The 14,640-nt window shown below is 39.5% G+C and overlaps 2 protein-coding genes across 5 annotated transcripts in view; both read right to left on the reverse strand.

Moving 5' to 3' along the window:
• The window catches only part of DAPK2 (death associated protein kinase 2), a 45,956-nt gene extending 41,628 nt beyond the window's left edge, over positions 1–4,328 (reverse strand). The window contains exon 1 of the mRNA XM_082290860.1: positions 4,251–4,328. The gene's annotated coding sequence lies outside the window, so the exon portion shown is untranslated. The remainder of the gene's footprint in view (positions 1–4,250) is intronic.
• Positions 1–14,640, reverse strand: part of TBC1D2B (TBC1 domain family member 2B) — a gene marked incomplete at its 5' end in the record, with an annotated part of 41,983 nt that overhangs the window by 9,989 nt on the left and 17,354 nt on the right. Inside the window, 10 exons of one of the 4 annotated variants that reach the window (XR_014226807.1) lie at positions 588–2,121; positions 3,728–3,778; positions 4,251–4,486; positions 6,982–7,103; positions 7,447–7,632; positions 8,344–8,461; positions 9,548–10,042; positions 11,043–11,236; positions 12,202–12,312; positions 13,561–13,953. Coding sequence is in view for 3 of the 4 variants with exons in the window: in XM_082290454.1 (XP_082146580.1) it covers positions 4,291–4,486; positions 6,982–7,103; positions 7,447–7,632; positions 8,344–8,461; positions 9,548–10,042; positions 11,043–11,236; positions 12,202–12,312; positions 13,561–13,953 (1,815 nt within the window). Of the gene's footprint in view, positions 1–587; positions 2,122–3,152; positions 3,779–3,819; positions 4,487–6,981; positions 7,104–7,446; positions 7,633–8,343; positions 8,462–9,547; positions 10,043–11,042; positions 11,237–12,201; positions 12,313–13,560; positions 13,954–14,640 lie in introns of those variants that run through there. The other 3 variants (XM_082290453.1, XM_082290454.1, XM_082290452.1) reach the window with 3 other exon arrangements.

Consider the following 14,640-nt stretch of genomic DNA (forward strand, 5'->3'; position numbering starts at 1 on the left):
CTCAAAAATGCAAAATTCATATCTGAAAGACAGATATTGAGACTTGATTTCCAAATTAATTGAGTACTAGGTTAAATTTTAAAAACATCTGAAATTATTTATTTGACTACAAAAGACTGTGGCAGAACATCAGTACCCAGCCTCCTAAAGAAGCTTTGGGGTGTCAGGAGATATCATACAAATATGTTTCCCAGAAAGTATGTGAACTCAGAAAATTCCTCTGAATGCTCATGCAAATTTTATCACCCCTCCCCTCTTCTCCCAGAAAACTTAAGGACACCAATCACAAGTTTACCCAGTCAGCATCACCTGCTTGCAACATGTCTATGGTTCACATCTTCATGCTTCAAAGCCAAATTTACATGTATGTTCCTTTATAGAGATTCTCTCAGACCTCATTATCAGACAAAAGTACAAGCTCTACCACTGGCTTGTTCAGATGGCACCTGCAGGTATTTCCATCTGTTACGGGAAAAAAAAAGAACCAGAGCAATCTATAAAGTAATAAACAATTTATTTTTTCTTTACATCAATCCTTATGAAGATAACATCATTTATGTTTGTGATTCAAATTTCTTGTACCGCATATTGCTGATTTTTAACATGGCACTTAAGGGAACAGTCACTTAAACAGCTACACAATTTCATTAAATTAAACAATTTGCCATTTCTCAGTTATGTGATTGAACATACAACTCTGTCAAATTTAAGACCATTCATTCATTTCTGATGTCATACAAGAAAGAAAAAAATAAATCTTTCCCTTTCTGCTGAAATATCTTACCATGTTTACAAAGACTGAGGGGAAGGGAAGAAGCTCTCACAGAAGACACCTAAAGAGCAACAGAAAAATCTTTTTTGTTGATTACATAACTGGTAAAAAGAACAACACCAAACAATGGGATAACATTGGATGATAACACTACCTGTACACATGTACAGGTCAACCTGAAATACTGTGCAGTTCTAATAACTAAAGGTGTAGTGCACCAATTTTTTGCCTATTTAACAGAAGATAATAAACCCTTTGAAATAACTAATGAAAAGTTTCACTGGGAAGCCATGCACACAAGTATGAAGATGGAGGAATATTCTGCAAGATGCAACATAGTGGTCTGGGTTACATCACATATTCTGGGAACCATGCATGAGGAACTCTTTGCACATTATGTGCACGGCCTTGAAGTTAAAATATCGGCTTGGCAGACATTATTTGCATGAACAGGTCAAGTGCCCACTACCTTGCTGGCATGAACGGTAAACCTCATGCACTGCTTCAGAAGTTCACACACAAACTCTTGGTCTCCATGCAGTTCACCTTTGGCAGGCCACTGAGGTACACCGTGTTTTGGCCTGGTTTCACCAGGTTTAAATACTGCCTGTTTCCTGCATGTCTCTAACGAGTTACTACTTTCTAAGGTTACCAGATTAAGCACCACTAGAAAACTAAGGCACCCAAAGACATTTGCAACAGCAAGCAAGGCAAACTTCCCTGATGCTACTTCCCGCTATATGCATCTTATTTTTGTTCCATGGAGACTTCTAGTGGCCAGAGGTGAGAAGCCTCTGCAATTTTTTGACCTTTTAACTCATCACTAAATCAGTAATAAGGCTTAACAAAATGAAGCCAACAGCTTGTTGGGAACTTCAGAATAACAGCATCAACTCATTTCATATTTGCAAGCTGACAAAATACCCAGAGACAACACAACTTCCACAGGGTTCCTAATATTCATTGATTACAGTCACACCGTGGCAGAAGAAACAGAGCTACTTAGTTTTACTGTACAACCGGTAACAACTTAATAGAATGAACCACAGCAACACATGCACACAAACTGAACTGTCAGCACAACTCTGAAAAAAATGGTCCTGTAATATTGCAGGTCATGTTTTGTCAGCTCAAGAACTTCCTGAACAGTTGACTTAAAGTTAGTTTTATCTTCACAACCCAAAGACTTCAGTGGAATCAGTCTGAAAACATCTCCTGAAGTCAGAGGACTAGTTCATGGTAAAGACTCAAAGCCGAAGAATAACAGATTGTAGGAATAGGGTAGGTACAAACATCTGAATTCTTCACCTTACTATTTCAACTGTGGTCACTGAAGGGAAGATCTTCACCTTAAAAAAAAATCATTTAACACTTGAAAAAAAACATTAAAACAAACATACAAACAAAAAGCCTACATTACAGATTGATTTAGAGACCAGCTCTTTCAAAACCAAGACAGCATAACTAGGAAATTAGAAAACCTGGTCCCATTTTTTTATTCAAATACTGATTGTAAGTAGAAAAAGAATACAGTACATGCAATAATATCAAAACCTTGCCCTCCAGTACACAACCAAGAGTAACTAGGGAATTAGGAAAAAACCCCAACTACTGCTTACAATAGACAAGGTAGGGGACATTTTAGAAGACTAATAACAGATAAATCAAGATGATCACACTATCAGTCCCTCAAGGGCAAGGATTTGCTGGCTAAGTAAAAATTATGTGTCATACAGGAAGCATAAATTTTATATCAAAAGTAGTTCTCTAAATTACAACTTCACCTCTGATTAAATAGTTCCCTTCCATATAAACTAACTTATAATATGCTTACTTGGAGAAAGCTACAACTACATTACCTAAAAAGAGTTTTTTAAAAAGTGCTGTGAAACAGAAGCAGGATTTCTCTCTGCACACACTTAAGCTGACTAACTAAAATGGTTACATGATTATACCAAATAAAGTACTATTACTTCTAGAAAACCAAAACAAAACACGAAAAATACAAGCTTGATGAACTTGACTCTTCCCAATGACTAGTTTTGGTTTTTTGCCAATTAACTGCTTCCCCAGAGCTCAGTGATTTGCTGCCTAGTATTTGAATACTAGTTTTATCATGACACATTATAGTCAATCCAATATTCTGAAGATCCAACAGTTCAAGAAAAAACATTGCAAAAGTCCAGAGAATAGCCAGCAAAAAAGAAACCCTCCGTCTCCCCAGAACCATTTATGAACACTGCTGGTCACCAAATGAGAGAGAATGGCCCCCAGTCACACTTCCATAGCAGAAACACTACAGCTCAACGGACCAGATGTTGTTCCTTATCCCTGTCTTGCAGGACGTTGCATCCAACACTTACATTAAAGCTGAGCTGAGCACATTGAGAGAATATTGCGTGTTTCTGTTGGAAAAGGATCTTCAGTTCCCATGTGCATGTTGTAACCTTCAACTGATAGGATCCTTTGATTGATTGGTAAATATTTGTTTTATGAACCCTGTCACTACCACTATTGTACAATAGTTCTACAATCATGCAGAAAGAATGCTTCTTCCTAAAGAACAAGACTTCACCTTAGGTCCTAAAGAGGAAGAAGCATTACAAGAAAAGAAAAAAAAAACAAAAAACCAAAGCCAACCAACCAAAAACCGCACAGAAAAACCGTAACAAAACAAACCTTCAACAGATACACAAAAATTAGCTACTAAAGCATGGTACTCCTGTGACAAGCTCCATTCTTCCTTAATATCTGGAGTTTGGCTGTGACCTTTTTGAACCATTGCAATAAAAAAAGTGAATACAAATAAAATTGACTAAGCAGAGTTTGATTTCTAATACTGGTCACATTAATGACAATCTTTATCAACACAGCTGCCCTGAAAAGTAGAAATGATGTTTGCTACCACTGTTTCAGTACACAACAGTCAGAGACAAAAACAGGTACTTATTTTACCTTTAGAGTACATATATTCAAGTGTTCTGTTTGGTGATCCACTGCATGACACTTCAGGGAAAGAAAAAGGAATGTTAAAGTTCTTTCTGTGCTTCATCCCATGCTTTTCTGGTTAGTGACCTCAAGAATGGCTAGACTGAGCCAACCTGAATCCAAGAAATATGACTTCCTCTCACACTGAGCCTGCACTACAAAAAACATGATTACATCAAAAAACCCCTAAACTCAGAATGGCAATGAATGTAACAGAGCATGGACTTTTCTTATTGTTTCACATCCAGGTATTAATGGTGCACTGTGGGACAACAACTGTCAATTCAGCTGATTGACTAAACTGAGACAGATATTAAGTGCTCTACAAATGATTCCATGAACATAAATGTAAACAGAAGTGTTTGGCCTCCATACAAAGTGGTATTTCTGAAAGTGCTGGGATTTGGAAATCTGTCCTGCATATTTCCAAAAGCGACTAGTTTACATTCTGTTTAACAGGATTAATAAAGTGTTTTGGAGGTTAACTCACTTTGGTCACGATCCCAAAGAACAGTTTATATTAAGCAGTTTCAGCTATCCTCCTCATCATCACTAATAAGGTCTCTTTTTTCTACACAGGTCTCCCGCTCGCGCAGGAAGTCCTCGCGAATGGCCTCCAGCTCCGTCAGTTCCAGGCGCACTTTCTCCAGGTGATAGGTCCTGCGGTTCCTGATCTGGCGTAAGGGAAAAGGGTTCAGGTCTCCAAAAGCAATAGCAGTCAGTTTCCTGCAAGATTACACAATGTTAGAAGACAATAATTCATATTTGGTGGGGTTTTAAATCAGTTTTAAACTTCATCCATATCGACTTTTATTGTATGTCAGATGTATCTGGTCTATTTCACACATAACAGGTCTCAGATGTTATCAATATTGCAAGAAATTTCTATAAAGCACTCAGGCTTAAGGTTATTTCAAGTGATAAAGTATTATCAAATGCTCAAGAGTTCCCCAAGCCACCTGTAAACTCTGTTATAAAGATCACAGTCTTGACAACACTGAGTAGAAGACAAAAGCTTGGGTAATCAGAGCTTCCTTGGCTACATTGAATACTTGGTATATCCAGTTACCCATTACAGATTGGATAACTTCCTCCACAGAACCCACTGAAGCTCCTTCAATCCCAAACCAGTCAGCTCTCCAGTTAACCAAGATAACCTGACCATTAAGAGACCAGATTAAGCCTGGGACAACATAAATGTGGACAAGGATAATAGAGAACATGGACAAGCCAAAGTTTCCAACACAGTGAGAATGCTCTGGGATTCTGCTGGCTGAAGCACAGAGATCTCTGGGCCAGTGTCAAGTCAAACTTATCAGGGCACACAGCAAAGCACCACAGAGGATCCAGCCCCCTTGCAGAGTCATGCTGCATCATACCATCCTGCAGTCCCAGCAAACCCAGCAACTGGTCAGTCTAATCAGTCCAAAAAGAGTTAACTACATCATTATTGCTGATCTACACCCAAAAATATCTCATTGTTTACTAAGGAAAAAAGGGGAACTGGAATATTTATTCTACTTGAATTATCAGAAATAAATATTAAGAAAACTTATTTGGACAATTGATTTAAGGCCAGGTTTGTGTTTTTGAGCAATCAAGGAATGATTTCCTGCTATTTCTACACAGAACATATTCCAACAGCTTCTCTACCTGTGCACAACATGCCATGGATCTGTAGAAACACTCAACTATGACATCCTGTAACTAGAATATAATTATGCACATGTCTGTAGAGACCTTTCTCTTACTACAGAGCTTGAACTTAGAAACTTTGTGCAGAATGATTTTTAACCGATTCAGAACATCCATGAATTCTATACAAATAAATATTTCTGAATTTTTCCTCTACAATGGGATGATTTTTTTGCCCATATCAGGAAAAACCTCATTCTACATGCTTTTGTACTGCTCGAATGTTGATGCTGTAAAACTTGTACAAGCATGGCAGAATAAGAAACCAGGCAGCTTGAATCCTGTCTTGTCAGTCCTAGCAGGCAAATCCTTATTCCCTAGGTGGCCCTACACCACTACTTCCACTCTTAAAAACCCCAAAAGGCAGAGACTTACAGATCAGCACAGAGCATATCTGTAGTCCAGTTATCTTTGATGTACTGAATTCTGTCCTCACTTGAACTCCCCATCTCCCAGTGATCCCTAATTAGTTCATTTTGTTAACACCAAAATGAGATCTCTTCCAGCAGTATTAGAAGTCTTTTAAAGAGGTTATTTCAGCACCAGAAAGGAGACAGGAGAATCAAGACATCATTTCCATAAGTGGGAAAGGAATGGAAAGCCAAATCATCACCTCTGATTAAATATCAATAATCTTTTCAAATTAGGCAAGAACAACAACAACAACAAAAAAAAAAATCCCAGCAATCCTTTTCCAGCACAAGATTATTCAGTTTTAACTTCTCTCCAGTCAAAACTGAAACACAAGAAGTAAAAATAATAAAGCTTTTGCAGCAGGAGTCAAAGTATATGCCTAAATTTATGTGGAATTTATTACATTAAAAACAAACATCTCAAATTTCAATATACAATTTTGTTCTAAATTGAAAACTAGTGAGCTTCAAAAGATGTGCAAAACATTTTCAGACATTAAACCAATCCCAATATGACTTTTCTTTTTAAGATTAATCTGCTGCTCTGCAGTCCTGAAACCAGGAACCTAAAAACACGAGACCCTAACTAACAAACTGTAAGTCCTATGCAAGGACTGAAGACCAGAAGCATATCTAATTTGTATTTATCCTCTGCTTCCAAGTATATCTTAAAACCAGCTGGAGCTATGTGGCAGTAGCCTGTGCATTAACCATGTGTAAGCTATCTAAGACTTGGGGGACATGGCTCACATTTTTAATGCTTGAGCCAGGATGTGTTTTTATTTATCATAAAACATTTTACTAACAAGTTACATCTGCAATGCAGAGAGAAACTTCACCTATAGTTGAAATTCTGACGTGTTGCTACCATGACACAACAGCTAAACAAGGTAATCTCTTTCACACCTAAAAATTACTATTTAAGCCTTCATCACTTCTGATTTGTCTATGCTAGGTGCAAGTGCTCATGACAAATCCTAGCAGTCGGTTTTATCTCCAATTGCTTTATATCTGAATTAGGATCTAGGTGAAAACAACACCAAAGCCACAAGACAGACATCTCCCATGGCCCACTACAAGTCCTTCAATGCCACCCCAGTCTGAGTTACCCACCTGGCATCAAGGACGGTGCGTGTGAAATAGCGAAGGTACTTGAAAATGGACATTGAATCTTGCAGCTTCAAGATTTCCTCTTCTTTGTATTTAAAAAGTGCCAGGGCAAATCGGAATATTACCTGATAAAAATACATACAATATTTGGTTCTTTTAAAGTACAGAATACACTGAGTCTCATGGTCATCTTTATAAATTCCAAACAAGAGTTCCACTTGCACAGGCTGCACTTGAGTCCTCATCACATCTCCCTTTTAATCCCCCTTCCTTGCACCAGCCTCTATTTCCAAATGCTGGAAAATGTTTTGAATGGCTATTTATGCACAGTTCCTCCCTTGTTTTTTCCCTACCGGTCATTTTAACTGACAGTTTTGCAAAACAACCTTCCTCCAAACCTGCACTCAGTAACACCACAGTACTTCCTTATCAGGTAACAAATGAACAAACTTAGCCCATTCAGTTCACCTTTGGTCCCTCATAGAGGAAGGAGTCCCAGATTTTGAAAAGGATGTCGCTAACCACACTGTCCACAAACACCACAAGAAACCAGTTGAAAGTGATAAGAGTATAATCAACTTTATATTGTTCAAAATGAGCATGCAGTCGTGGAAGCTTCTCACTCATTAAATCCTTGAACACTCGCTGATCAACCTAAAGAGATGACAAATAGGGTGTTATTGTTCCAATTTTCCAGCACATCATTCAAAGCAGGGCTGTTACCAGTCTGTAAGTGCAAGTTTTTCTGGAGGTAACCAGGAAACCCAGGACTGTCTAGCTAACACTTCCAAGCTAGATCCACCCAAAGCACACACAGCTACGCCACTGCACACTGCCCCTGTCTGCTTCTCAACCCACCCCTAGTCTCACAGGGCTCCTCACGCAGAGGTGGGGTGTTTCTGGTACAGGCCACCAGTGTTTGCACTGGTGCAGGAGCACAGGAACAGAGAACATGCTGGGCAAACCCTGGGCTGGAGGAGGCAGGCTGTACAAGAGCAGAACCTGGAAGCAGGAATGCTACAGTGGCTACTGCCCACAGCACTGCAAATGCATTTTCACCCCAGCCTTCCCATAGGGCCCAGCACCACCATGCCCCCAAATGGGAGGAAAGGAATGGTAACATAGCTCAGTGTTGTGAAGCTATCAATGAGAAGGGGGGTTAAGGACTGCAGCTCCAAGCAGGACACTGAACAACCATCTCAGTGTTACAGTCCTTGTCTAAACAAGTGCCCTGGTGCCTCGAACCCACCCCTGTCAACCCCACTCTTGTCCCCCCACCAAAGAGGCCTATCAGACAGTTGCAGAGGAAAGCTTTTGACTGGCTGCAGCTTACAGGACCAGGCTCTATCCTGGCAGAGCACATACCTGTGATCCCAGCAGTGTCTTAGTATAATAATCACGAGGCATGAAAACTTCCACTATTGTTACTAGACACCAAAAAGCATCTTCCTGTTCCAAGTACAGAAGGGCAATTGCTACCAACCTGAAAATCAGTTTATTTGGAGAAAAAGATTATTATAGTACCACAAGCTGTATTAAGCTTGAAGTATTTTCTTCTATTCAGCAGGGATAAATGTATTAACAGCAGAGCACTGAACAGCAAAACTTAATGAAGTTTAAGATGGGGCAAAGACATGCCTTCTCAGCCACACCAAGTATTTGTATTCAGATAAATAAGAAAACAGAGAAAGGCAAAAGCTTACTCTAAGAATTTCTTGAGGTGTTGGTGCTGCCAATTTTAAGAGCTCTCTAAACACAGAGTCTAGTTTAGAAAGGAGATGTTTATTCTAAGGGTGTTAGGTGGAGATTTCCATATTACTACTACTGCTACCACCACCGCCTCACCACCTCTACTGTGTTACTCATTGCCTCTATTCTACTACTTCTTCAGTACAATTCCAAATGACAAAGCTGCTCTAAGTTCAAAAGCCCATTCTAGTACATAAAACAGTGCACAAATGGACATCTATAGTATTACATCACAGGGATGAGACAGGGTGTTAGACTAACACACCTGCTTCAAGTAGCACCTTCTTTTACTACAGATCTCCAAGTAGCACAGCTATTCTGGCAAAGGCCAACTGCAATGAATCAGAATTTTTCTTTGCATTGTAACACAAGAATCCCCTTTTAATTCTGCAATTCTGATTGAAGACAATGGTGGAAAACGCTGAAATTTGTTGCCTTAACAATACAAAAAAATTTCAAGCATTTTTCTTCTGCTTGCTTTAAAAGAAGAAAAAACCTAACAAATTCTTGCACAAAAAAATCAACACAATCCCCTACAACTGACATGAAGTCAATGTAATACTACATTTAAGTAGCTAATTTCTTATGAGTTAATTCCAGTTCCAGATTTGATGCCATGTTGATTTTACAAAATTTTTTTATCCAGGTCAACTATTTTCATTGGTTTAAAAAATGTGATAGTTATTTGTTTATTATAAATTATGAGCATACAACCCATAAGGCAAAACGCTGTTCGAAACTATGTTGCTATACATGTGATTTGAAAGGCTCACTAAGTGTTTCACTGCATAGTTATTACCCAGGACTAGCAAAATCTTACCTGTTGAGCCCTTGGCAATATCCTATATCAGGATTTCTCCAGGAAAATGCCAGCAGCACATTTCGCAGCTTCTGGATCCCTTCAGATGTTGGGGAGGAGTAATGTTTGTTGTTTGGCAAAGTCCTCAAGAGATCCAACTCAATCTGTTTAGATGCAGGATTTGGTTTTTCCAGAGCTTTTTGAAGCAAGCTTTGGAAGTAGCCAGGAACAGTGCTGTCCTTGAATTTTTTGACATGGAGACTGACACACCATTTCCACATCTTGGAACGATGTTCATGTGGAATTCCAGACCGAATGAGGTTCTTCAGTTCCACACAGCGCATCATCTCTCTATTCATTGTGCTTGCAAGATAGTTTTCCCACTTCACTCCTGTGGAGATCTCTCGATTTTCACTGAGTGAAAGTGATCTCAAGTCCAAAGCTCGTGATTTTGCTACTAGTTTCTCCTCATCATCATCCTCTGGGACAGTCTGAAAACCATATATATCATATTCACTGAAATGGAGAGGAAGAAAAAAGGCTTTTAAGATATGTTCAGTAGCTCTGAAGCTCTCAAGTCCCCACCATAGAGTTACTTCAAAGCCACTCTCCACAGCTCTTAAGTTTTAACTATTATTAAACATTTTTCTGAAGTATATTCTTCATTTAACAATTACTTGTACAATTCCATATACAAAAGACTTGGTGGCCATGTTCCTGTATATATTACCACACAAATTAAGCAATTTACTTAAGAACATGGTCGAGTTTGAATGTACCCATCTCCTCAGCAGCTCACCTTCAGCAGCCATAGAGCAATACCTTCATCTAAGTTTAATACTGTATCTCAATTAATGAATAAATGTGTCCGTGAAACTTCCCACTGTGACCATTCCCGAGACTCCCTGGCAGCCACACTCCCAACACAGACTGTCACTGCTGGGGCCAAAGCACCCCAACGGTCCCCGCTGGAGTCCTGCACACCCCACACCCACAGCCAGGCCAGGTTTCCTCACCAGTTCCACCTGAGGCTTCCCTCAGCAGAGTCTCAGATGTCTCTTTCCATAAAAGAATTTATTCAAGGCACAGAAACACAGACACAGCCCGAGCTGGTGCCACGAAGCGCCCTCAACAAAGGAATCCCGGGGGTTTTATCCCCTCACAGTCCAAGCCTGAAAGTCTCGCTCTTCCTCCTGAGTCCTCAGCTCCTGCTGTCCCTCCCCTGGCTGGTGCCACCAGGCCTTTTTTATGTAAAGAATCGGCAGTTCATGGCCCCTTATCTCCCAGATAAGACCACCCAGAGCTCAATCTGCATCTCCACCTGCACCAGATGTACTCCCCAACAAATCGGTATTCTTACAGCTAGAAAGATTTCATGACCATTCTGTCATTCATGAAGGGAAATACAATAAATAACCCGAACGTGAAAATATATCCTCATTGTCTGTTTTCCAGTGTTAGAATAGAGCCCACTAGCCAAGACACACATACATTTAATTTAATAGGAACAAATTACCTGACCAGGTGTGGTTTCAAAAATGCCTGTTCTGGTTGTTCACTAGGTTCTGCTTTCAAGGCATCTTCCAGTAACTGTGTGATGACCTCACGAGCAGGACTTTGATCCTCAGAACAAACAGGAGTTTTCATTTCTTGAAGCAAGATCAAATATTTACTTTCAATCTGGCAGAGTTTGGCTTCCAAGCTGGTATACTGCAGAAAATAACATATATATATTATATAAATCTCCAGACACTTACTTTGTACTACACTTCTTTTAAAATATGGCTCAACGCTATTCTATTGGTTTATGCTACTTAGAAACCTTTAAGTCAAAACCAGTCAGCTTAACTTTCCCATTTTTGTAACACCAGGAAACATAAGGCAGCATAGTAGACCAGATATTTTCCACCACTTGTATTTTTGCATATGGAAAATCTGAGCAAACCTTAATTATCACTACATTGTATGAAATACCTTAAAAGAACAAAGTGGTTGAGTTGTAGCAGCTTTAGTCTGTGCATGCTTGAACAAGAAAAACTTAAGTGGCATATGAGTTAGGTAATAGCATCTAGGAATTGTAAACACACACCTCCATGCCAAAAATACAGCATTTAAGCCTGGCCACTGAGTGCATGGCTTCCAAAAAAACAAAAGCAAACCCTACAAACCTACAGCTACAGGTATCTAGCCTTACTTACAGATGCGTGCATTTTCCCTAACCCCAAGCACTGGAAATCTTCATTATTTACCTGCAACATCTCTACACTCAAATTAACCTAGACGGAAACTCCCAAATTACATTCGCTATACTACAGTCATCCTGCATGCTCAGGAGAAAGCTCTGCTCTGTGCCCTGTCAAATTCCTTACACAGCCTGCCACTGACACTTAAAAAAAAAAAAATCATTACAGCCTTAATTCTGAGGAAACAATGTTTTCAGACATATACATGCCTTTGTACATAAATTATCAAAACGTTCCACCAGGCCACACAATTTTAAAAGCAATTACTTCTTTTAAGAATCCACTCAGAAAGATTGGTCTGCAAGGAATAAGAGGGAATTTTTTTGTTAAACTATCATATTTAATACATTTAAATTGTTCCAGTTCCTAGGTAGATTTACAGCTAAAATATGGAAAACTGCTTTAGACATTGCCAAGTGAGAACAAGCTGACCTTTGCCTGCCATTCTCTCTCTCTTGCTTCTGCATTTCTTCGTAGAGCAGAAAGTTCCAAAATCTCCTTATTTAAAAATTTATTCTGGGTCTTATAACCCTGAAGATTGTCCTGTTGATATAAAAAAAACAAAGTGGATTATGTCTGTCAGATAAAGATCACCTGAGACCATAGAAACAGCAGCTACTACTAGGACTTTTAATTTAAAATATCAGGCTCAAATCAAATATTTTTGGACTTCATGAATGAAATGAATGAATGTTTCATAAATGAAACACACCTGCCAAATATGAGCAGAGGGTGGTGCTGTGCCTCACCAGCATCCCTCCCAGTGCTCCAGTGCCTGCAGAAGGCAGCAGGCTGCTATCAGGGGACAGGCAGGGAGGACAGGCACGTGCAGGCTGAGCACACCACAGAGGCCACAGCCACACAAAAATGGGGGGACAAATGCCCCCTGAGTTTTCACTACCCTCACCAGTCCTCATTAAAAGTACAAGTTTCATGTCTGCCTCCATATAGAAATACAAATCCTTGGCAATGATCCACTCAGATCCTGGCTACAATTACTGCTTCTGAAACCTGAGCTTGTGGGATGAGGTTGGTAGCCTCCCAGCAGCCACAGTACTCTCACACTGCACAGCATCAACAAGCTCTGCTTGTTGTCTGCTTTCTGCCAAGACCACTGATTTCTAGTTTCAACTTTATTTTTTAAAACTTACCAGACTCACATATAGGAAAGAAAATTATGTATGTTTATGCATATTTTAAATGACTTATTTATATTCCAAATTCTTTGGAATGTTAATAAATTTGAAATACAACATTTACCCAAGGGCAAGAAAGCCTGTTTAGAGCAAAGTGGATAACTTCAATGACTCCCTTAAGAACTTGTAACACATTCACAGAGGTATGTTAAAGAATAAAACTAAAGCATTAGTAAGAGCTGTAGCAGCTTTAGTAAAAAAGGTTCTTAAACTCCTCCCTCCTTTTTTGTCTCCTCAGAGCTTCCCTTTGCTTTCCCACGTGCTCTTTGTTGCCTCACTTTTGATATTTAAAAAAAAAAAACCAAAGCAAGACTTCTGTTTGTTTTCCTCCATGCTTATATTTTCCTCTTACCCTTAATCCTTCCTTCTCCTTTGATTATTTGAAAGCACAGGACCCTGCACTAGAGATGGCCCAAAGGAAGGAAGTTCTGGTTAGATTGTCACATAACAGCTCAAAGTGGAGGTTCCAAGCTGAGAAAGCCTCCATTGATGAGTGCCCTGAAGAACTGCTGTAGTGATCTCAAACAGCACAGCAGACTAAAAATTACTTTTACAGGGAGAAGAGATTCTCCTATGCATTAGGCAACGCTCTTACTTTTAGTCGGTCCAGTTCCTGTAGCTCCTTATTAGTACAGGTGGCCGTGGGGAAATTTATTGCTCCACTCTGAGAGGATGTGCTGTCCTCACATTCACTGAGTTGACGAGAGAGTTTCATGATGACTTCATCTTTAGCTTGAATAGTTTCCATCAACATTCCCAGCCGTTCGTTGAGTTCTCCAACTTTACACTTCAGATTCTTGACTTCCTGCTGGAGACTATCTTTTTCCAGATTTAACTTTTCAAGCTGATTGTTGAGGCCCAAAATCTGGTCATCTTTTTGGTGCAACAGCTCTAATGTATCTTTGGGAACCCCCTCACAAAGGTGGCTTGCAAAGTATTTATCATATTGGGAAGATCGGACTGTTTGCTGCAGAAGTCGAACAAGTTCCTGAGAATTAAAAAACAACAGCAAGAAAAACCCAATGAAATTTTAAGTTTCTAAATTTTATAGCTTAGAAATCTAACATCAAGCAAAAGAAAGTTTTTGGAATGGGTTGAGACCTCATGCTGGTGTTTTAAAGAAAAAAGGGAACACTTTATGACATGATTTCTAGCAGGCTAACACAATGACTGGCCTACATAGATGGCTTCAGCATCTTTCACTGAGCTAAGGATCCTGCCTAGAAATGCTACAACAGGTTAATGAAAAGTAGTGGACAGCTGAGACCCTGCAGTTACTTGGAAGCTGAGAACAGCCAAGCAGCCCTGTTGTAAAATGAACAGGAAGAGGCTTAAGCCCAAAAAGTTTACAGGAAAATGTTACAGAACGGAAAAAGCAAAGGTAACTAAGAGCTCTCTTCTCTAAGATGCAGAGAAAATAAAAGGAGGGAAAAACCAAATGCTGCAAAAGGAAGTCTTTGAAGGGCTGTTTAGAAAATCTTGCCACAGAAATGACTACATAAGACACTGTTTTTCCTTTTCTTCTTATTAAAACAGAAGCAGCTGTGAATACAGTGTTGGACTAGACCAATGACATTTCTCATAGCAGCAGGCTCAGAAGCTCAAATATACTCCTAGGAAAGATAATGCCTAAAATGAGTATAAATATGGGGCTCAGACACTCCTTTGGTTTCCC

Source organism: Coloeus monedula (genome assembly GCF_965178545.1).
Source record: "Coloeus monedula genome assembly, chromosome: 14".
Taxonomy (NCBI): domain Eukaryota; kingdom Metazoa; phylum Chordata; class Aves; order Passeriformes; family Corvidae; genus Coloeus; species Coloeus monedula.